At 50.3% G+C, this 20,108-nt stretch overlaps 9 protein-coding genes across 9 annotated transcripts; 4 read left to right on the top strand and 5 right to left on the bottom strand.

The window, feature by feature from the left end:
• Positions 1 to 22: 22 nt before the first annotated feature.
• Positions 23 to 1,763, top strand: N7533_001472 (putative MFS multidrug transporter; the record flags this gene model as incomplete). The annotated part of the gene is made up of 4 exons (XM_057098122.1): positions 23 to 223; positions 287 to 781; positions 878 to 1,554; positions 1,622 to 1,763. 4 exons carry the CDS (start codon positions 23 to 25, stop codon positions 1,761 to 1,763), a joined length of 1,515 nt encoding a protein of 504 aa, XP_056963258.1.
• A 601-nt stretch (positions 1,764 to 2,364) lies between these two features.
• Positions 2,365 to 3,535, top strand: N7533_001471 (cyclin-dependent kinase; the record flags this gene model as incomplete). The annotated part of the gene is made up of 4 exons (XM_057098121.1): positions 2,365 to 2,401; positions 2,484 to 2,995; positions 3,072 to 3,235; positions 3,289 to 3,535. The coding sequence occupies 4 exons, from the start codon at positions 2,365 to 2,367 to the stop codon at positions 3,533 to 3,535; spliced, it is 960 nt and encodes a 319-aa protein (XP_056963257.1).
• Positions 3,536 to 4,488: 953 nt separating this feature from the next.
• N7533_001470 (uncharacterized protein) lies at positions 4,489 to 4,836 on the top strand (the record flags this gene model as incomplete). The annotated part of the gene is made up of 1 exon (XM_057098120.1): positions 4,489 to 4,836. One exon carries the CDS (start codon positions 4,489 to 4,491, stop codon positions 4,834 to 4,836), a length of 348 nt encoding a protein of 115 aa, XP_056963256.1.
• Positions 4,837 to 5,562: 726 nt separating this feature from the next.
• N7533_001469 (putative NADH-ubiquinone oxidoreductase 12 kda subunit) lies at positions 5,563 to 6,088 on the bottom strand (the record flags this gene model as incomplete). Its single annotated transcript, XM_057098119.1, has 2 exons — positions 5,563 to 5,657; positions 5,863 to 6,088. The coding sequence occupies 2 exons, from the start codon at positions 6,086 to 6,088 to the stop codon at positions 5,563 to 5,565; spliced, it is 321 nt and encodes a 106-aa protein (XP_056963255.1).
• Positions 6,089 to 6,545: 457 nt separating this feature from the next.
• On the bottom strand, positions 6,546 to 8,158 carry N7533_001468 (putative alpha-1,6-mannosyltransferase subunit; the record flags this gene model as incomplete). Its single annotated transcript, XM_057098118.1, has 3 exons — positions 6,546 to 6,583; positions 6,701 to 7,642; positions 7,720 to 8,158. 3 exons carry the CDS (start codon positions 8,156 to 8,158, stop codon positions 6,546 to 6,548), a joined length of 1,419 nt encoding a protein of 472 aa, XP_056963254.1.
• Positions 8,159 to 8,902: 744 nt separating this feature from the next.
• Positions 8,903 to 12,084, bottom strand: N7533_001467 (serine/threonine-protein kinase; the record flags this gene model as incomplete). The annotated part of the gene is made up of 4 exons (XM_057098117.1): positions 8,903 to 9,808; positions 9,856 to 10,648; positions 10,724 to 11,124; positions 11,191 to 12,084. 4 exons carry the CDS (start codon positions 12,082 to 12,084, stop codon positions 8,903 to 8,905), a joined length of 2,994 nt encoding a protein of 997 aa, XP_056963253.1.
• Positions 12,085 to 13,833: 1,749 nt separating this feature from the next.
• N7533_001466 (threonine aldolase GLY1) lies at positions 13,834 to 15,275 on the bottom strand (the record flags this gene model as incomplete). Its single annotated transcript, XM_057098116.1, has 4 exons — positions 13,834 to 13,946; positions 14,003 to 14,045; positions 14,089 to 14,957; positions 15,026 to 15,275. 4 exons carry the CDS (start codon positions 15,273 to 15,275, stop codon positions 13,834 to 13,836), a joined length of 1,275 nt encoding a protein of 424 aa, XP_056963252.1.
• A 376-nt stretch (positions 15,276 to 15,651) lies between these two features.
• N7533_001465 (uncharacterized protein) lies at positions 15,652 to 17,617 on the top strand (the record flags this gene model as incomplete). The annotated part of the gene is made up of 2 exons (XM_057098115.1): positions 15,652 to 15,938; positions 16,030 to 17,617. The coding sequence occupies 2 exons, from the start codon at positions 15,652 to 15,654 to the stop codon at positions 17,615 to 17,617; spliced, it is 1,875 nt and encodes a 624-aa protein (XP_056963251.1).
• Positions 17,618 to 17,812: 195 nt separating this feature from the next.
• On the bottom strand, positions 17,813 to 19,745 carry N7533_001464 (uncharacterized protein; the record flags this gene model as incomplete). Its single annotated transcript, XM_057098114.1, is given in 7 exon segments — positions 17,813 to 17,969; positions 18,031 to 18,232; positions 18,303 to 18,846; positions 18,906 to 19,154; positions 19,165 to 19,405; positions 19,487 to 19,539; positions 19,599 to 19,745. 7 exon segments carry the CDS (start codon positions 19,743 to 19,745, stop codon positions 17,813 to 17,815), a joined length of 1,593 nt encoding a protein of 530 aa, XP_056963250.1.
• Positions 19,746 to 20,108: the final 363 nt, after the last annotated feature.

The following is a 20,108-nucleotide window of genomic DNA, read 5'->3' as shown; positions in this document are numbered from 1 at the left end:
ACCTAGGCCATAACATCTCGCGATGTCGCCGACCGACGACACATCCCCTCCCAAGTCTGACTCGGACTATGTCGAAGAGAAGGACGTAGGCATCTCGGTAGACCCTACAAGATTTCTCTCCGAGTCTCACAAATCTTACCTGATCGAGCGTCATGGCAAACTGGATCTCGATCCGATTCCGAGTATGGACCCGGCGGATCCATACAACTGGCCAAGTTGGAAGGTGAGCACCATTTCATTACCCAGGGGTCGACCAGAGAACAGAAAATACTAAAAGACAATCCAGAAAATCGCCAACCTCAGCCTCGTCGCCTTCCACGCCTGCATGGGAACATTCACCGCCGCAGCTATCATCTGCGCCTACGAAAACATCGCCCTAGATCTAGGAGTCTCCATCCAACGCGTCAGCTATCTCACATCCCTCCAAATCGCCATCCTAGGCGGCGCCCCTCTATTCTGGAAACCCCTCTCTCACCGATTCGGCCGACGACCTATTTTCCTGATTTCACTCCTCTTGAGCTGCGTGTGCAACGTTGGCTGTGCTAAGAGTACGGATTACGCCACTATGGCGGCTTGTCGGGCCCTAGTCGCGTTTTTCATCTCGCCCGCTATGGCTATTGGGAGTGGTGTGGTTACTGAGACTTTCTTCCGTCATGAGCGTGCGAGGTATATGGGTATTTGGACCGTGATGGTTACGCTGGGTGTTCCTGTTGGGCCGTTTATTTTTGGATTCGTTGCTCAGCGGGTTGGATATCGGTGGATTTACTGGATTTTGGCAATCGTGAGTTTTCTCCTCTTTTTTCCCTACCTTCCGGGTTCTTCTTTTTTGTTTCTCTTTGCATTGTCCATTTTGACCCAAATACTGACTTAACATCAGACCAATGCCGTCGAATTCATTCTGTATATCTTCTTCGGGCCAGAAACACGCTATATCGGCGCCGATGTCCAAACCAAATCTTCCGCCTTCAAGCGTGAATACCTTTCCCTCCGCCGAATCGACCCAACCCCAATCAAGGTATCGGAATTCTACCACCCAATGACACTCTTCACAAACATCCCAGTCCTTCTGGCCGCAATCGCATACTCCATGGTTTTCCTCTTCGCCTCCGTCCTCAACTCAGTTGAGGTTCCACAGCTACTACAAAGCAAATTCGAACTTACCGCCCAGGGTCTTGGTCTCCAATTCCTTGGTCTGATTATCGGTTCCCTGCTCGGCGAGCAATTGGGCGGTGTAATGTCTGATATGTGGATGAATGCGCGGGCGAAGAAGATCGGTCGCAAGCCGGACCCGGAGTACCGATTGTGGTTGAGTTATATCGGCTTCTTGTTGGCTATTGCGGGTATGGCTGTGTTTTTGGTATGCACTGAGCAGGCGACGCAGGGTCAGTGGTCTGTTAAGCCTGTTGTGGGCACTGGTATTGCTGCGTTCGGCAATCAGGTCGTTACAACTGTTTTGACGACTTATGCCGTTGATACGTATCCCCAGGATGCGGGTAGCGTGGGTGTTTTTATTAACTTTGTTCGGTCGACTTGGGGCTTTATTGGTCCTTTCTGGTATGTTGGGTGCTCATTTATACCCCTTTTACGGCGGATGAAAGTGTTTACTAATTATGATGGCTAGGTTTACTTCCATGTTCGAGAGTGTTGGTATTGCGGCTAGTGCTGGTGTGGCGGCTGCATTGATCATGGGTGCTAGCTTTTTGCCAACTGTCTACCTCCAATGGCAGGGGAAGAGATGGCATGCCAATACAGATGAACTATAATCGATTTTAGTAGATTGGCGAGAATTTAGACGATTTTGTGTTGGGACACATGTATAGAATTTGTTTGTATGGAAGATGGGAAAACTTCCATCTAGTATGTTTCAACCAACGCCTGAAGGCACTGTATTCTCTTAAATGAGCAGTATTCAACAAATTATGTCAGTATTCCATGCAATTTGTGAATGATGCATGAATGCATGGGTGGTTGTGGGTCATCAAACATCGCCAGCGTGGGGCTTGGCGCGTGATGTACTCCGTACATGTATGTAGATTCGGATTTGATATTGAACCCATCCAATCAAATTTGTGTGTCTGTCGGTCTACAAAATTAACCAGGACTTGCAGAAAATCATGAAAATGAAGAGACCAAAATCAAAATCAAATTATACATCAAGTGGAATGAATTAAAAAAAAAACACTGTTTCTATACTCCGGGAGTCCCTTGCATGGGAGCAACTGACCGCCTCTCGCGGCCGCAGGGCAGTTTGGAGCAATCACCACCACCTTTCACCTCATCCCTCTGGAAGCCTCGTTGATTATTCCTGACCCCCACCTCGTCCCTTTTTGCTTGCTTCGTCCTAAAAAGGCGAATCCTTCCACAATGGAGAACTACCAGAGGATCGAGAAGCTCGGAGAAGGTATTGTTGACATTGACCCCGCGACGCGTCCCCCCGCCGTCAGCCATAAGCTCTCTATTTACTCGTACTCACCACGCGTCAGGCACCTATGGCGTCGTCTACAAAGCCCGCGAACTGAATCATCCGAACCGAATCGTTGCGCTGAAGAAAATCCGCCTCGAAGATACAGACGAGGGCGTGCCCAGCACCGCCATCCGCGAAATTTCCCTGCTGAAGGAAATGCAAGATCCCAGTGTCGTCCGCCTGCACAACATCGTCTACGCCGAAAGTGACAACCTATACCTCGTTATGGAATTCGTCGATCTCGATCTGAAGAAATACATGGACGCTCTGCCCGTTAGTGACGGTGGACGCGGCAAGCCTTTGCCAGATGGGTTCTCAAAGGGCGGTGCTACGATCGGTCTGGATGAGACGATTGTTAAGAAGTTTATGGCACATCTGTGTGAGGGACTGCGTTATTGTCATAGTCACCGGATCATTCACCGCGATCTGAAGCCCCAGAACTTGCTTATTGATCGTGAGGGAAATTTGAAATTGGCCGATTTCGGTCTGGCTCGGGCCTTTGGTGTGCCGCTGAGGACTTATACTCACGAAGTGAGTATCTGAACGTCTTATATTGGAGGCTCTCTTTTCATCTTTGCTCAAAGTTAACTAATAACCTTTTTTCTAGGTCGTCACTTTGTGGTATCGATCTCCAGAAATTCTGCTGGGAGCCCGCCAATACTCCACTGGTGTTGACATGTGGTCTGTCGGCGCTATTTTTGCTGAAATGTGCACCCGCAAGCCGCTATTCCCTGGTGATTCCGAGATTGACGAGATCTTCAAGATCTTCCGGTAGGCCTCCTGTATCCAGTTCGAACGATCAATCCATGCTGACCTCACCCCAGCGTTCTCGGTACCCCTAGCGAAAACGACTGGCCCGGTGTCACCTCTCTGCCAGATTACAAGGCCACATTCCCCAAATGGAAGCGTCCGAATTCCGAAATCGTGCCGACTCTGGATGAAGATGGCTGCCACCTCCTCGAATCCCTGCTGGAGTATGATCCCGCACAACGGCTGTCAGCTAAGAAAGCTTGCCAACACCCTTACTTCCGCCACGGAAGCTCTTATTACTCCGGCCGCGCTACAGCGTAGAAGGTTCTCGCTTGCAATTAACTAGTGATTCTTCTACTATCCCACCGCCCTCCCCGCACAAATATCCATCACCCTCCTGTCAACATGCAAAAGCGCATGTCCATTTCACCCTCTTGTTTTACTGCGTCTACTACTCATTTGCATTTTCGGATTAAGGTAGGAATGAGGGAAATCATCTCGGCGCACATCATCCACTATGGAATTTGGGCGTTCTGACAAAATTCTACTGTATCAATGGGCAATGCACTACACGAATATTACTTAGCCCTACCCCACCTCATGATATGATGTGATGTGATGTGATGCACTTTCCCAACGATAACGATGTCCCCCGTCATGACATCTCGGCAATTGTTCGAGAAAGAAAAGAGAAAAATAAAAAACACAAATGCAAAGGAAATGCCTAAAAGTTTGAATGAGGGAATCTCCGAAGCGGAATTGCAAGTGACTCACAACAACGCAACTCAATGGCTTTCAACCAAGCAAGAGATCTAGCAAGGAAAAAGGAAACGATTGATTCTTGGCACCTCTTGGACATTCCTGTTGAGGCGAGAGCAGCGGAGACTTTTACGAGCTTCGGTCATGCACATCCGAGTCTCGGGGTGTCTATCCGATCCTGTTCGAGATGTTCGTACATCATGCGCGTAGGGATATTTCAGACTAGTCTATTTTCCCTCCTCGTCTCATTGGATAGAACAGAGTAACCCTTGTCCTGCACCGCAATAAAACATCCTATGATTTCTAATCCCTTTCTCGTCCGATACAATGTTGTCGAGTAAATAAAGTAGGGACTGGCTGACTCATATCCAGCCCACCTGGGCAGTATTGACTCACGCCCGTCTAGGTACTATTTATCTTGACGCCTCGACGAGGTAGCTTATATCTTTATCTCAAACTGGTGTTCTTTTCTTCACATTCCCCTGTCTTCCAATTGCTGTTAAAAATCGCCCAACATGTCTCTCCCAGACAAACCCCTCACCTGGCAACGACCAGGCTTCCTAATCTCAACCGACAAAACCCTCCTCTCACTACAATCCATAAACCACGCATTCAGCCTAGACATAATCTACTGGACAAACCCAGTCCCAGAGCCCATTCTAGCCACAATCGTCGACAATTCATTCTGTCTCGGCCTTTACGAAATCAGCAATACTACAAGTTCCACCACACAGAAGCCAGAAGACCTGAAACAAATCGGATTCGCCCGTCTAGTCGGCGACAAGGTCACATTCGCATATTTCACCGATCTTTACGTATTGCCGGGCTATCAGGGGCTCGGGCTGGGGGGGTTGGGTGATTGATTGTATCGGTGAAGTTGTTGATCAGATGCCGTACCTGCGCTGGGCGATGCTGAGGACGTCCTTGGAGGAGAGTCGACTTGCTTATGAGAAGAGGCTTGGTATGCGGGTTCTTCTTTTGGGGGATATAAAGGATGGGCCTGTTATGATGGGGAAGAGGGGGGTAAATGGTGGTCCTTAGGAGTAGCCTTCCAACTACTATGGGACTGCATCGTTCTTGTATCAAAGTTGGCTAGTATTACCGAGGTTCAATTTATGTACTAGCCTGGAGTATGTATGCCGCATGTCGAGATTTGGATTGACCGCGGTCATTCATACGACAATAGAAAGGAAATACTGTGAGCGGGAAAGATTCAGTGAACGTAAAGAAGATATCACGGCGAATACGCGCACGCGAAGACTCTCCAGATTGTCAAAATATGAAATTGACCAGACAATGATATCGTATATGTACAGTTTAACAGAGAGAGACCCAACACCCACTCTCACAATTCTCTTTTCCGGGCAGCTGGTACACAGATGGAACGAATAGACCCGAGAAAAAGAGCTTCTCTGCCTCAATTGGATCGGTCCGTTCAGCTTCAGGCCCACTCACAGCAATGCTTTCCTCTCAGAGCTGGGAACCCGTGAGCCAGGGCCAAGATGTCGACTTCCGGATATTCTTCCACCTGGGTAGCTTGCTCGCCCGTTCGCTCCACTCCACTCCGTCCAACAAGGTTCGCAAGTACTCTAGGAGGACTTGGCAGTGTTGCCGGGGTAGGAGTTCTTCTCCTGGAACAGGTAACCCTTAATCTTGCGCTCACCCAGGAGTTCGAAGTACTTTTCTATGCGGGAGAAGAGAAGACGTTAGCAATTGCCGACAAGTCACGAATAACGAATGCCGTGATCCGTGGTGGTCTGCCGCGCTCGGCAAAGGCCAGACCAGGCCAATTGAATGAGCAGCAGGTCCAGTACAGCCGGGAAAAGCGTCCAAAATCGAATCCGCTTCCTTTAACCATCTAAGAGCGAAGAGGTGGAGGGGAGAATTACCTCTCAAGGTACCACACTTCTCAAAGTGATTCACGCCCTCGCGCGCATAGCACTTGCCCAATTCCTCGCCAACAAGACGAGACATCATACTGCGCACCCACTGCTCGCGAATGATCGCGTCGCGGGCATTGTGGACTGCGATGTTGTCCTCGAAGTCGACGCCCTCGTAGGTCGGGGCGACGGTGGGCTTTTTGGCCAGGAAGGCGGCGGACTCGGGGGTGGGCATTTTGTTGAGAGGACCCGGTGGGTGGGTAATGTGAGGAAGAGGTGCGGATGTGTCGAGGTCGGGACCTGGGGGAGAGTCGGTTCCCTGCTGGTATGCTTCGTAGGGATTGAGATTGGAGGTGGAGTTGGAATTGGTGGTTGATGCGGTCGAATCGGATGGGAGGGTGGTTGGATTATCAAAGTGTTGATTGGCTAAATCGCCGGGCGGTGGAGGACATATTCACGTGATCTGGTTGCATCGGGGGATCACATGACTACACACTATACAGTGCAGTACAGAGTAGTTCAAGTTAGTAGAGAATGGGTACTCGGATAAAGGAATTAAATAGAGAAAGGGAAATAAAAAGAGCCTCTGATTCTATTTGCAGTTCCGAAATGTAAATTCACGAAAGTCACCAAACGCCAACTGCAACCCCCTGCAGCAAGCACAGTCCCAATATACAAAAGCGATAGTCCCTCTACTCTGCGCCGGTGCCAGTATCATACAAAAGGCCCTCTAGAAAATGCATAGCAACGTGAAGGGACATGAGGACATGAAGGGGTAAGAAAATGAGCGAGAAAGAAAAAAATAACATGGAACATAGGATCCGGTCACCTAACATCTCCTACTTACCGGCCGAGTCGCCAGAAGCAAAAAGCCCCTCAAAGGCAGAAGAAATAGCATCATGCACCTTCTCCCAGGCCGAGCGATTCTTGCGATTCGCGATCTCGCGGTAGTTGTAAATTTCAGACCAGCAGTCGCGACCGAAATTACAACCAGCCATATTGACGACAAGATCATGCTCCTCTTCTTGGTAATGCACAGCGGGATTATTCTCATCACCACAGGCGCCAAGCGGGAACGCATTGATCGAGCGCTGGGGCAAGAATCCGACACTGCTCCGGATCCAGGGCTGGCTTTGATAGATGTACTTGAAAGCATCCTGCTCCTTGTGTTGCCAATCCATATGCATCTGCTCATACATAACAGGATCCCACCACGCATCAAGCAAGCGATCCGTCCACAGCGATCTCCGTAAAAAGAACGACCCGAGATTAAAACCCGAACAATCCTGCGTGAGAAGCATCTGTAACGAATCGGTCCGCCCATCACCTTCCAGCGCCCGACCTAATTCATCGAGATAGAATTCCGGAAGCGGGTGCGTGATGTTGAGCGGGTTATTCGCATTGATATCTCGATAGACCATCTCGTCAAGTGAATTGAATATCTCCCCCTGCAGAGAGGACTCGCGTTCCATAATCCATGTGTTCAGATCAAGCCACCAGAACCACTCCGCGTGCGGATATTTGCGCATCGTCTCGCGAATCACGTCGCCCTTTTCCCAGCTCTCGCGCCACTCGTGCGAATAGCGTTTCTTGGCGAGCATGTTGACGACCTCAATTTCGTAGCCCCAGTGCCTGGCGTATTCTTGCTTGTTGTGGATGCTGTTGCGCTCAATTGCCCACTCGCGGGCACCTTTGAGTTCCATCACGCCACCTTCCACGTTGGAGCCGAGGATTATGACGAATTTGCGGCCTCCACCGAGTGGGGAGCGTCGGTAGAGATGGACTAGAGCTGTTGTGAGAGAGAGATATATATCAGTTTTTCGATCAAATAGCGAGCGGAAGGGTCAAGTTGCGGATTGAACTTACGTCCCCAAAGACAAATGTATGCAAGACATGCTAGAAATACGCCCAGCAGGATGCGTACCCGACTCCGACGCAGAATAATGGCCAGCGTGCCTCTCGCGCCTCCGGTTGAGGAGCGCCATGTCTCGCGCCCATATACATCCTTATCGACGTACCCGTGCGGGGACTGGTGGCCGTTGAAACTGGGGAGTTTGTTCGAGATCTTCGTTTTCTGGCGGGAGAAGAAGCCGCTATTGCGGGTTGCGAAGGATGGGTAGCCGCGAACTTCGTTGCTCTTTGCTTTTGCTGCGGCCCAGGCGTTGTTTCCGTTGCTATTGCTGTTCGGCGCGAGGGTGTTGGGGGAGTACCCGCGTACGGGCGTGGAGGAGCCGCTGCCCGGAGTTAGACCGGGGCTGGACCACCCTCCGCCCGGATGGGGAGAGGGTGATCGCGACAAGGACATTGAAATATGGGAGGGGGGAGGAGGAACAGGAGGTCTAGGTGTAGGCGTCGGTGGCGTGGAAATCGAAGTGCTGGTGAGGGTATTCGTAGGGATGGACTCTCCAGGAGTCGAGGGTGTTAAGGTCAAGATGACATGAGGGTCGGAAGAGAGATCCTGGGTATATGGGATAGATAAATGAGGGCGACGGATCGAGACGAGATCGGATCGAACCGAGCAAGGGTCGCACAGACCGAGGAGGGTGAAGGTGAACTTGAACGTGGAGATGGGGTGGAGTTGGGGTTGGAGAAGGTTGCCGCATGCGGAGAGGAAGTCACTGCAGTACAATTACCCTGAGGTGGTCCTTGAGCTACCCAAAACCTGCCAGGAACGAATTCATCAGTTACTCAGGTCCTATATTGTCTTACTTTACTTTGTTTTATTTCCATATATACTTATTATTAACTGACATACATGGTGCTGTTGCTGAAGTGGTGGAGATCATCTCCGCTCTTGTTGAAGGTAGGAGGTTATACCATCACTTTGATACGGACTGTACGTAGTATGGCTTACGCATGCGGACAAGGCCATTGTGTCAATCTCCACATGGCAGCCAAGTATACGACATTGAGTTCACACCATGGAATTATATTCCATTATCACTATCAGTCTATTTGCAGAGTAGAGAGAATAGCAGTCCAGATTCGCCTCAAATTAAATCAAATCAATTCAAGTCAAATAGTTTCAATCCACACATCCTACCGGTACTTATTCCTCATCCTTCTTGTCCGTCGACAGCACAGGCACAGGCATGCGATTCGTCGCCCCATCCGACTTCCGCACCAGAGCTTGTCGAACCACAAATCCATTCTCATGCTCCGGACGAGTCTCAACACTCTCCCCGTGATAAAACTCACACCGGAGATCCAAGAATTGCCCATTATGTTTGTAGATCGTAATCACATCGCCACTGTACAATTTTCCAAACTGGAACCCGTTCGGTCCATCCTTGCGTAGCTCGACGCCGTTTACCCAGATACATTTCCGCGTCTTGGTGGAGAGAACGGCCATGACGCCGTCGACATCCATCCAGTCTCGGCCTTCGGCGATCATGCATTCGATTGCGGGGGCCCAGAAGGTGATTTCCAGGGCGTAGGCGGGGATTCGTACGTCCATGCGATCTTCGTGGCGGATCGTGGCGTTGGGACCCCGACCCCATGATGTGAGACGGTTTTCGAGGCGGATGTTGAGGTCGAAGATTGAGCCTGGTAGACTCTTGAGTCGACCGAGTGGTTTGGCTGGTTTGGCGAATTCACCACCGGGCATACTGATTGGGGTATCGGGTCGATGAATAATGATGTCGGATGGCGCCTCCGTTGCGGGCAATTGTTCGTGGAGTTGTGCATCTAGGATTGCCTGGCCAGTCTGGGCGTCCAGGGTAGTCGCAAGTTCGGGGTCGAAGGATGATCCTGTCTGTCCGGTTGGCTTTGTAGATCCACGGCGACTACCCGGTGCACTGGCACTGTTCGAACGCTCGCTGGCGGTGTCGGGAAGATCAAGCTCGATGCGACGAGATACCTTGGGTGGCCTTGGTGTGATCTCTGCATTGTCTGAGCTGGCGAGAGCGCCCCCTTCGCGCGGGGTGCTGTTGCTACCTGGATTGGCGGGCTCCCTCTGCTCTCCAGGAGTTGTCTGCCGTGTCGATGATTCAGTAACGGGACCGGGCGGGGGAGGAGAGGAATTGAAGAGTTCATATTCAGTCGTCCAACGAGGTTTTCTGCACCCATGAGACTGGGTGCAGTGCCACCGATGGGATTTTCCGGGAGAGAAACGATGGAATAGACACTGTATTCGTCGCTCATCGACTCACCGGATGATGCAAAGCCCTCCGCCTCAAAGTCAACTCCAGCCCATGAATCGTGTTGACCGAGTGCGTAGGAGCTGCGCAATGCAGAGGAGGTGACTTCGCCAAAAAGACGTCGTGCGTGCTGCTCGGCGACAACTTGACCGTCTTGGAAACTTTCGATGTTGGGAAGTGAAGGATACTTGATTTCCGTGGGGATTTGTTCCAGACGGGGCCGTTTGGCGAGACCTTCACTGCTGCTTGACTCTTCACCTTCCCCGGCGTGAGTATATCCCTGGTCATCTGCGAGAGAGAGTTGAGAGGCGTCTAGCTCTTCATCCTCCCCAATAACAGAAAGTCCTTCGCGTACTTCAGCCAAGATATCGTCATCTTCATACTGATCCACATCTTCCACCTCAGAAATCCACGGATGCTGAAAGCAGTCTCTCTCTGTTGGTCGACAAAAGGGATCTCGGTTCAGAAGCTGGGCAACGAATTCAATACCAGATTCCGAGACACCCTCCCGACGCAAGATATCATAATCGGCCTCGGTCTCCATGATACAGCGAAGCATGTGTTGACCACGGTCTTCGGCACGACCAGAATATGGTGGCACTCCGGCGAGAATATGGTACAGAACAGCACCAAGTGACCACATATCGACAGCCTGGCTGTAAGGTGAAGTTTTAGGGGGGTCTAACAATCAGCAAGGTCACAATAAAGCATGGACAGACAGGAAAACTAACGGGTCTCCAACACGGCGTCTCTTCCGAGCATCTCCTCGCCGATAGGTCTCGTAGTCGGGATACACCTCAGGCGCACAGTACAGTAGGGTACCACAGAAAGTTTTGAGGAAAGTCTCCTCCTGCGTCACTTTTGACAGTCCAAAATCCGACAATTTCACACGAAGTGGGTCGAGCGATGCAATAAGAATGTTATCTGGTTTGATATCGCGATGGGTGATGCGGCGTTTGTGCAGGTAGTGCAGTGCTCGCAGAAGCTGGCGAGCGATGGTCCTCACCATATCCTCCTGGATCTTGCCCTGTGATGACAGATACGTCGACAATTCACCCATGGGCACGTACTCCATTATGATGTAGATCCAACGGTCATGTTCGTGGTAGTCGATGTATTGAACGATATTAGGCTGTAGGGAAAGACCGTCAGTTTTAGGTAACAGCAGCCATGACAAAGTGAGAAAGAAAAAACTTACATGTGTCAAGTCACGCATAATCTTCATCTCGTTGTCGACCTTCTGGTCCAGAATTCCCTTCTTCATAAATCGATGCTTGTCCAATTCTTTTGCCGCATAAATTGCTCCATGTTGCTTTGTCGCGAGTTTGTAGACCGTCGCGAATGCTCCCTTTCCAATCTGTCCTGTTACATTGTACATCGCACCACCAGTCCAATGCATTCCGTATGTGTTTGCGACCGACCACGAGATAATGGGCGGATTTGAAGATTGCCGAGTCTTGTGTTGGGCTGCACCAACGACAGCACGTTGGATACGCTCGAAGTAGTGCAGAACATTCTGTGTGTACTGCATCGCGAACCCTTCACGAGCCGGAATTCGAACCACAAAGCGCACCTCGTCGGAGCCCTGATTGCCGGTTACAACTTGAATGACGGAGCCGTTAGTGAGCATTCGGCTGTTTTCCTTTTGCGTTTTGCGAAGCCGACAGTTGTCCACGATGGTACCGTTGGTAGAGGTGTCTTGAAGCATAATGATGCCATCGCCGGTCAGGTAGATTCGAAAATGATTGTTCGATACGCGTTTGGCCTCGTCGTCACCGGCGAGGAGAATGTCACAGCGTGCTTTGTTTCGACCGAAACAGAACCCCGCCCCGATGTCATGAACGTCCGAGGACAGTCTCAGCGCCACGTCGAGGGCCGCCGTTTCCGATGTCTCATAGTCCAAGATATCTTTCTGGAGAATGTGTTGGCTGCCTAGTGCTGCGGTGGCCGCGACTCCATCATGTGCAGCATGGGAGTTAGGATGCAAAATACAAATGATGTCCGCAAGATCTTGTTCTTGAAGGCCGGAGTTGTTCAGACCCATCCGGCGAGGATCCGCACAAGGCTGTGTGGATTCTTGAGTGGCTTCCATGACGGGAATGCAAAGTTTGAAGATGCAGACTGTGATGCAGCACGCTAACGACGAACAAACAGAGAGACACGAATGAGGAAGAAAACAAAACAAAAAAAAAAAAACTACAAACAGCCGGCGGCGTGGGTATATGTCGTGAGAGCAGGAAAATTTGGCATGAACAGGGTTATGAATACACGGTTGGGCCTGAATATGGCCTGTGAGTAAATCCGAAGAAATGCGACGTCCGGGGGGACAAGGGGTTTATATACCTTGCGGCGGGTGCGAGACTAGGCGGGATTCTCACCAGGGTGATCACCCAGGCGAAACACCAACGACAAAGGAAATGAGGCACAGAATGGACAGAAATTGAACAGTTGTATGTTGCACAAAATAGAACGTATGTGTGAAGAGGCTTTCAATACAGCGAGTGGGGATCGGATGGATGGTGAAGAGGGATGGAGGCGGGTCTTTCGAGATGCGCGTGGGTGTCAGTTGGGTTACTGGATGCACTCATGCAACAACCGACTGAAAGAATTTTGGCGACAGATTGGGAAGGTTATTACGACCAGCAGATTGAAATCACGGTCCGGATCGAATCCGAGGGATCAGGTGCGGTGTGAAGGCAACCAGTCGGCGTGACGCCTTATAGGTCGTAGCGGCTGGACGACCGCGGGGGAGATTAATAGGCTGTTTGATGGAACGAAGTCATCGAAAATGATAAGTCCGTTTGTGAGTTCAATTCAAGGAGGTTTGAAACGATCGAGGGTGTATCTCTGCAGATAATGAGTTCATCGGTTAGCCTGGGGTCTTCTGTAGACAAGAGGTACAAACGATTTGTTTATGAGCTGAACTCGAGCTTGAATCCGGCGGGGACTATGAGAAAAGAGACTCACACGATGATGGGTGGGCAATCATAAAAGAGGGTGAAGCAATGGTCCAAAAAGGGGCGGCGGGAGCAGAGACTGCAAGGTGGTAGGGTCGTCCGAGAAACAAAAAGTGAGAGCCGCAGCGAAGTTCCACTGGCTGCGGCGTCAAGAGGTTCCAGCGGGATCAGGCGTTAAGGCATTAAGGCATAAATCAGGCATGACTAAGGCACCATTCAAGCACGAAGTCCCGTGGTTTCGCTGGGTCATCCCACCTGCCGATCTTTGATTGGTTGAAATACCCCCGAACCCGAGTCTTCGGGAGTCTCGCCCATGGATGCCCCAGATCCGATCGAGAGCTTATTTATTTATTCCATAGCAATGGAAAGATGGTATCTATGGTCTGGCTATACAGTTCCTAATATGTGTCAATATAGCCAGTCCGCATGGGCGAGGATTTCTTTGAGCATTCCTCTATACAAAAATACGTCCAACCTGCAACTCGTCACGGCTTTTCCCCAACATTTTGCACTGGCAAAGAGGGTACTAGTCCACCACTGGCAATAACCAACATGAAGACTCGGCTGAAATGCCAGTCTTTCATAGCGGCCCTTCAATACCTAGTTATGCTCGAACCCCGCCTCGTAAAACTTATGAGCAGTATGGAACTAAATCCTGGACCTTCATGCTACTAGTACTAATAATGGTTCAACTTGAAGTTGGTCATCATACATACTCGTGAGTGATGTCGAGCTAGTCTTACATGCAAGTCTCACTCACTCCTTAAGTAAACCGAGGCTAGTATCTTTGAATACTAGTATCTCAGTACCTATCTAGGTAGGTAGACCTCAATCCACCGCTATCCTACTAGGTTACAATGATATAGTTACTAGAAATAACCCGTCTATGGCTTGCTACTCCCGTATGGCCTGCTCGTATCCTCGCTGCGCTGATACTCCCCTTTCATCGCAATGTCGAAAACCTCCTCTAGACGTGAGATGGCTTCATCTGAGACCTCTGTGTACTGTTAGAAAAGCCGAATCATTCTCGGTCTGCAGCAAAGGATAACTCACGGTAGTGTACGACAACCCGCCCACCAAGCAATCTCAGACCCTTCTGTTCACCAATGACAGTCAAATCATTGGGCCCTACTCCAGACCCCTCCAGATCGAGCCAAACCATATTGGTGTGCACGGGATTTTGCAGCTTCCCCCCCTCGACTGGTCCACAATTCAGCTACACGCTTAGCCTTGGCATGGGTAGCCGGCAGCTTGCCTGACTGGCCATGCGAATCCTTTCCAAATGTCTCGTCAATGGCAATCCGGGCGGCGGCAGCAAAGACACCCGTCTGTCGGGCACCGCCACCAATCGATTTGCGGAACCAGCGAGCTTTCTTAATGAAAGGCTGGGATCCAACAATGATACTTCCAATCGGCGCACCAAGGCCTTTGGAGAAGCATAGACTGACACTGTCAAAGAGACTGGTATACTCCTCGAGGCTGCCGGCTCCGGATACCACGGCTTCCCAGAGCCGAGCTCCGTCCAGGTGAACCTTGATGTCATTTTGGTGAGCCCACTCCACAATGCGACGAGCCTCGGATAAAGGCATGATCATACCGTCGAGGGTGTTTTCCAGACTGATCAGCTTGGTCGGGCAATGGTGGATGTTGTCGTCGAGGACTGCGTATTTCTGGATATCTTCGAGAGTCAGATGGATGCCATTCTTCGGGACCACTGGCTGCATGGTGGCGCCGGTCCAGGCACTCACGCCGCCGGCCTCGTAGCAGATGATGTGGGATCGATGGTCGCAGAGGACGGCATGGGGTGGTTGAGTCAGATGGGTGCGGATAGCTACTTGGTTGCCCATTGTTCCTGATAAAACTAGCAGTGCATCTTCATGCTTAGTTCGCTGGGCGACGTAGCTTTGTAGGTCGTTGGTAGTTGGGTCCTCGTTGAATACGTCGTCGAGAAGGGTTGTTTGGCAAATGGCTTCGAGCATAGAGGGAGTCGGCTTGGTCATGGTATCACCTAGATCAAAGGTCATTTAGGTAAGTCACCGACTGCTAAGAACGACAAAATGCAATTTTATATCATACTTCGAAGGTCAAACTCTGCTGCACCAGCACCTTGCCAGGTGTTGACAGCCGAGGCAGTGGATGAGTGAGCCATGACGACAATTGGGGGCTTGTTTCTGAGAAATACCGAAGAGGTGATAGAGGAAGGAGACTGAGGTAAGAAAGATGGACGAGAGACCGCAGAGCGGATGAGACGAAAAGAGCGACTCATAAGGGCGTGGTGTGGTGTGGGGATGTCTGTGCCATTCACACCTGCCTCATTTGGTTGCATCGGAGCAACGCCGCGGGGAAGAGATAAGAGTCACGTGTTCATTGCGGGGACCCTATCGAGTCAGGTAATATTCACATAATTTACTTACAACAGTTAGTATATACATATGCAGTATGTAGTCAGAAGTTGATATATTACGACCACAGGATTTCTTCATTTGCGGTATTACGTGAATTTACCCAATGAGCCTGAGTACTATACCACCATTACTATCTTACTGGTGTGCCTGACATGAGGTCACCGTGCAGTCCCGTCAATGCGCTATCCCTACCCAGGACTAGCGCCATTACTCGGTCTGGATCGCTGAGTCAGCCATTTACATGCCGCGCTTCCAATTTATGCGCGCATTCATCGAGTCTCTCCTGTCGCATCAACGATGGACTTTGCAAGTCTCACTCGACCGGCAGTCATCTGTCATTGTCGCCGTTGCTTCAGCTCCCTGGCCGTCCTAGAAAATGAATGGGCCGAAGTTTCTAATCTATATGCCACCTCAACCGCCTGGGTGAGCGTCGACGCCGACCGCATATCCGTCTCTTCTCAACGCAAGCGAATTCCTGATCAAAGCGATGCAACTCTCATCAGAGGTCGTATCACACAAGAGGCATCCTGTAGGATGTGTCCAAGCTCCTCAAAACTCGGTGTTCTCGTCGAAATGGACAATGGGTAAGTGGCATGAATTTTGGACTACACCTCCCCTTTACACTTTACTATCAATCTCGCTTTTGCACTTCATCTCCTACTGACACTCGTACAGTCCTATCTTTATTTGGAAGATGTCAAAAGTCTCTTTTAGGGAGGTCGTATCCATGCGTCCAACGGAACCAGTCTTCAAGGAGGGTGCAATCGACAAACTCCTCCCCTCACCACCCCAGGAGACACCACTAAGCGCCCGCAGCTCTTTCCAGGGCGGTGCTTTGATTCCCGCCGGCGGGACGGATTTTCGCTCCTTAGACCCCATCATGCAGAATCACATGCAACACCAAGGCCGAAGCATCGATCAAATTTCCAGCTCAGTCAACAATCTGCACGACACCATGGCCGACCTCAAACTATCCTTCAACTCCCTGCGAATCAAGCTGAATGTCCCGACGCGATATGGAGGTGAAGACAGCGGACCTGGCTTCGATATGGTTGCTACGGTTTTAAAGGAGCTGAAATCCAAATCCGATGAGATTGAGAAATTGAAGCTGGAGATCGAGGCTTTGAAATTGAAGGCTCGAATCGCGGATTCGAAACCACATACCCCGGAATACATGGCGGGACTCGAGGGAGCGCTGCCGCGAATGCAAAGCCCCGATCTGCTGCAGGCCAGCCGAAAGCGTGGTTGGGCAGATACCTTCTCCGCCGGAAATACTATCGCTGTCGCGGATACGTTTGATGAGGATGATATGGAGGACGACCTTTCGATCACCGGCCACATCCCCACCAATGGCCCAAATATCCCTCTGAGAGATTTGGCATACAACTATGAACGTCAGCCATGGAGCGCGGAACCAGGTTTGCGGGACATATCGATTAATCAAGAACCAAGACTTGCTCATTCCGCCCAGAGCCCAGCCAAGAGACAGCGTCTCACCCACGAGCCAACCGACACAGATTCCATGCCTTTAAAAAGACGGCCTGGTCGGCCCAAGAGATCCGATGTTCCGGTAGATCCTTCCAATCAGCGGAGTCGTTCCAGTGGTTTTGGGGGAAACGAAAAACATCGAGGGTCCGGACGTCCTCGCCGCAGCGTTATTCCTGCATCTGATGCAACTGCAGATCAAGACATCGTCGACGACGCCAATCTTCATCAACACAACTCCATGCCAAACGACTACCCGGTTATCCCTGATGCTCCCAAGATTCAAAATGACCCTAGATATGAGAGCCAATCCAAAGATGATGCACCTGCAAGTAGTCGAACTGCCCTTAAGCCCTTCATCGAGGCGGCAACTGCCCCTAAGGCAAGGGGAAATGAGGTCGCGAATACTTCGACTGCCATCCCAACAATTGAAACCGAGAATGGCACCAGCACAAACGAAGATATACCAGTGGACAACCAATCCGCTCTCAAGATTACAACCGAGACAACAAACGGAATTCACTCGAATGGTGACAAAGCCGGGAATGATCAGAATGATCCCCAGGAAAATGGAACGACAGAGGATCAGAACACCCTCTCTGTCCCCACACAAACATCTGACAAAAGCAAAACCACTAAAAACGAATCTGCAAATGGCGCAAAGCTCGCCCGGGCTGGTAGTGGGAGAAAAAAGCGCAAGGCCAGTCTCGCGGCGCGGGACGCCATGATTCGAAGTGAGATGCAGCGCGAGGAAGCAATGGAGACCGAACAAACATGATGGTTTCTGATATGCATAGCAGAAAGCGTACGATATTTAGTAGTCCAAGGTCACGGCTGGGCCGACGATCCTATATGGGAGTGTATTATAGAATTCGAAATACGACGAAGTTCACCCGATAATCGGGGGGCGAGTTACTATGGATTATGAAGTTCTTTTTAGAAAGAAAAACCCGAAACACCGCAAGCGACACAATTAGGCCTTTGTCGGAACATGCCCTCTCTCCCTCTGTCTCCGAATCTCCGCAGCAACCACCTCCTCCGGCTCCGGCGCCTCAATGGGGTATTTCTTAAACAAATACCCAGCAACTAGTGAAACAATACAAATAGCACCCATCCAAACAGTCGTCGCACTGGCGATACGTTAATAAGTTTTTCGTACTAGTTGTGATTCGGAAAGTCTCGAGCACATACCTGAATCCGGGAATATACCGGGGCGCATCATGGTCTGGCCATAGGAAAACGCCATAGATGGAAGCAGTGTTTCCAAGCGCATTGACCAAACCAATGGCCACCGCGCGCTTCTCAGCTGGGTAGCAGATGATATTCGCAACCCACATCAGGACGAGAGGGGATGTGCCGTAGATACACCCGAAGGCGAAAGTGGTGAAGATATCTATACCGTGGGTCAGTCGAGATGTCCAAGAAAGAAAGAGATTATTCAAGTTTGGAATGATGAGACGCACAGCGGACAGTGTCGTTGCTATTCGCGCAGACAACGATGAAAAATATCGTTCCAATTCCGGAAAATAGCGAGATGAAGTAGGCCTTATTCTTGAAGTGATCTGCGACGAAGCAGAAGACTAAGATAAATACTACAGCGCATGCGTAGGGTGGAATGGTATGATCTATAGCAGTTAGTTCAAGTTCCTTTTGCGGACTATAAGTGACAGGGCCATGTGGTGGCAACTTACATTGCCCTTGCCAGTCCTTCCACCCGAAACTCTTGACAAGCGTGGGAATAAAGTACTGGATTGTCTGTGCTCCGGTAACAAGGGCATAAAGCAGAGCAAGAGTCCAAGTTCTCCAGTCTTTGACAACCATCTTCAAAGCTTCCTTCTCCGAGACTCGTCCATGGGCACCTTGTGTATTGCCCAGGCCATCATATGCAAGACGTTGGCTGGCGAGAAGTTGCTCTTCTGGCGTGAGCCAGCGTGTGTTTGATGGGTAGTCTGCCATGAAGAACCAAAGGATACACCCAACAAAGGACGATCCACAGCCTTCGATGATCTGAGAATCGTTAGCTATCAATCGTGTATGTGTTCGTGGAAGTAATGTTGAAACTATACAAATAACCATCTCCACCCATCAATTCCTCGAGCTCCGTCCAGATATTCGGTGATTACACCTGCGAGCAACCCCGACAAACCTCCAGCCACGGCCACGGCCGTGTAATATATTGCAAACCGAGTGGCAAGCTCATATCTTCGATACCTGGAGAAATTAGCATATTTGGTCACCAATGTCTTTGAACTGAACGGAAATGACAGAACACACCAAGATGAAAGATAAAACGCAATGCCAGGAGCGAATCCAGACTCAACAAACCCGAGAACAAACCTCACAGCAGCGAGTTGTTTCCAGTTCCTCGTCGCGGCCATTGATGCGGCAACTACCCCCCCATAGCAGAGCCAGGCCGCAGAGATACAAGGACGGTCGCACGCGGGCGATTATCATGTTGGAGGGGACTTCGAAGATGACATAGGAGACGAAGAAAAGTAGAAGGATGACGGAGTATTGATTTGATGTTAGATTGAAGTCATCTTCCAGGCCGCCGGTCTTGGCATTTCTGAAAGCGTTGGTTGTTTAGAAAAATTTCGTTGAAAAGCGCATAGGTGTGGGCATTAAAGGAATTAAATGATTTATTCACCCGATATTTGCGCGGTCTAAGTAGCCCAGCACGAAAAGAACCCAACAACAAGGCTAAAATGAGGTAATTAGTGTGATTGAATGAAGACGCAACGCGGGTTATATCCACTCACGATGATGCGAAAGTCCAGTTTGCGCAATAGCCTCTTTTCTTCTGGTGATCCGGGGACGTAGCTCGCAGCCAGAGCGATAGCTGTAGTATGATCGATACTCTCCTCCCACTCCTGTGCAGACTTTTCGTCGAGATGATGAGCAGCCATTCTTCAGCTTTAAATTACGTTGAGATTATGGGCATGCGCGAGGAAAGACTTTCATGACTGGAAGAGGGCTGGCGTGTTGCTTTTAGTAGCTTTTCTCGCTCTGCTGATCGCCATGACTCCGCAAGCGAGAGAAGTGGGGAAACGCAGAATCCGGGGTAGACAGAGGTCAGTTGCAGAGTCGGCGATTCACCGGTCCGGTTCTACAAGATGCTCAGCGTTGTCGGTGGACTTGGGGTCGGGGATTTGCCGATTGTTACATGATTGGCAGAAAGGGGGAGCATATATGACCCTCAAGAAGGAAGTCAAAGCTTTGCTAGCGAATTATATCCTTTGATAGAAATGCCCTCGAGTACATTGGTTATT

The sequence above is a fragment of the Penicillium manginii genome, assembly GCF_028828005.1.
Source record: "Penicillium manginii strain IBT 31320 chromosome Unknown utg000002l:1.0-5564898.0:1.0-5567710.0, whole genome shotgun sequence".
Taxonomy (NCBI): domain Eukaryota; kingdom Fungi; phylum Ascomycota; class Eurotiomycetes; order Eurotiales; family Aspergillaceae; genus Penicillium; species Penicillium manginii.
Note: the sequence above shows the minus strand (reverse complement) of the source record. Positions and strands in the feature narration are given on the sequence as shown.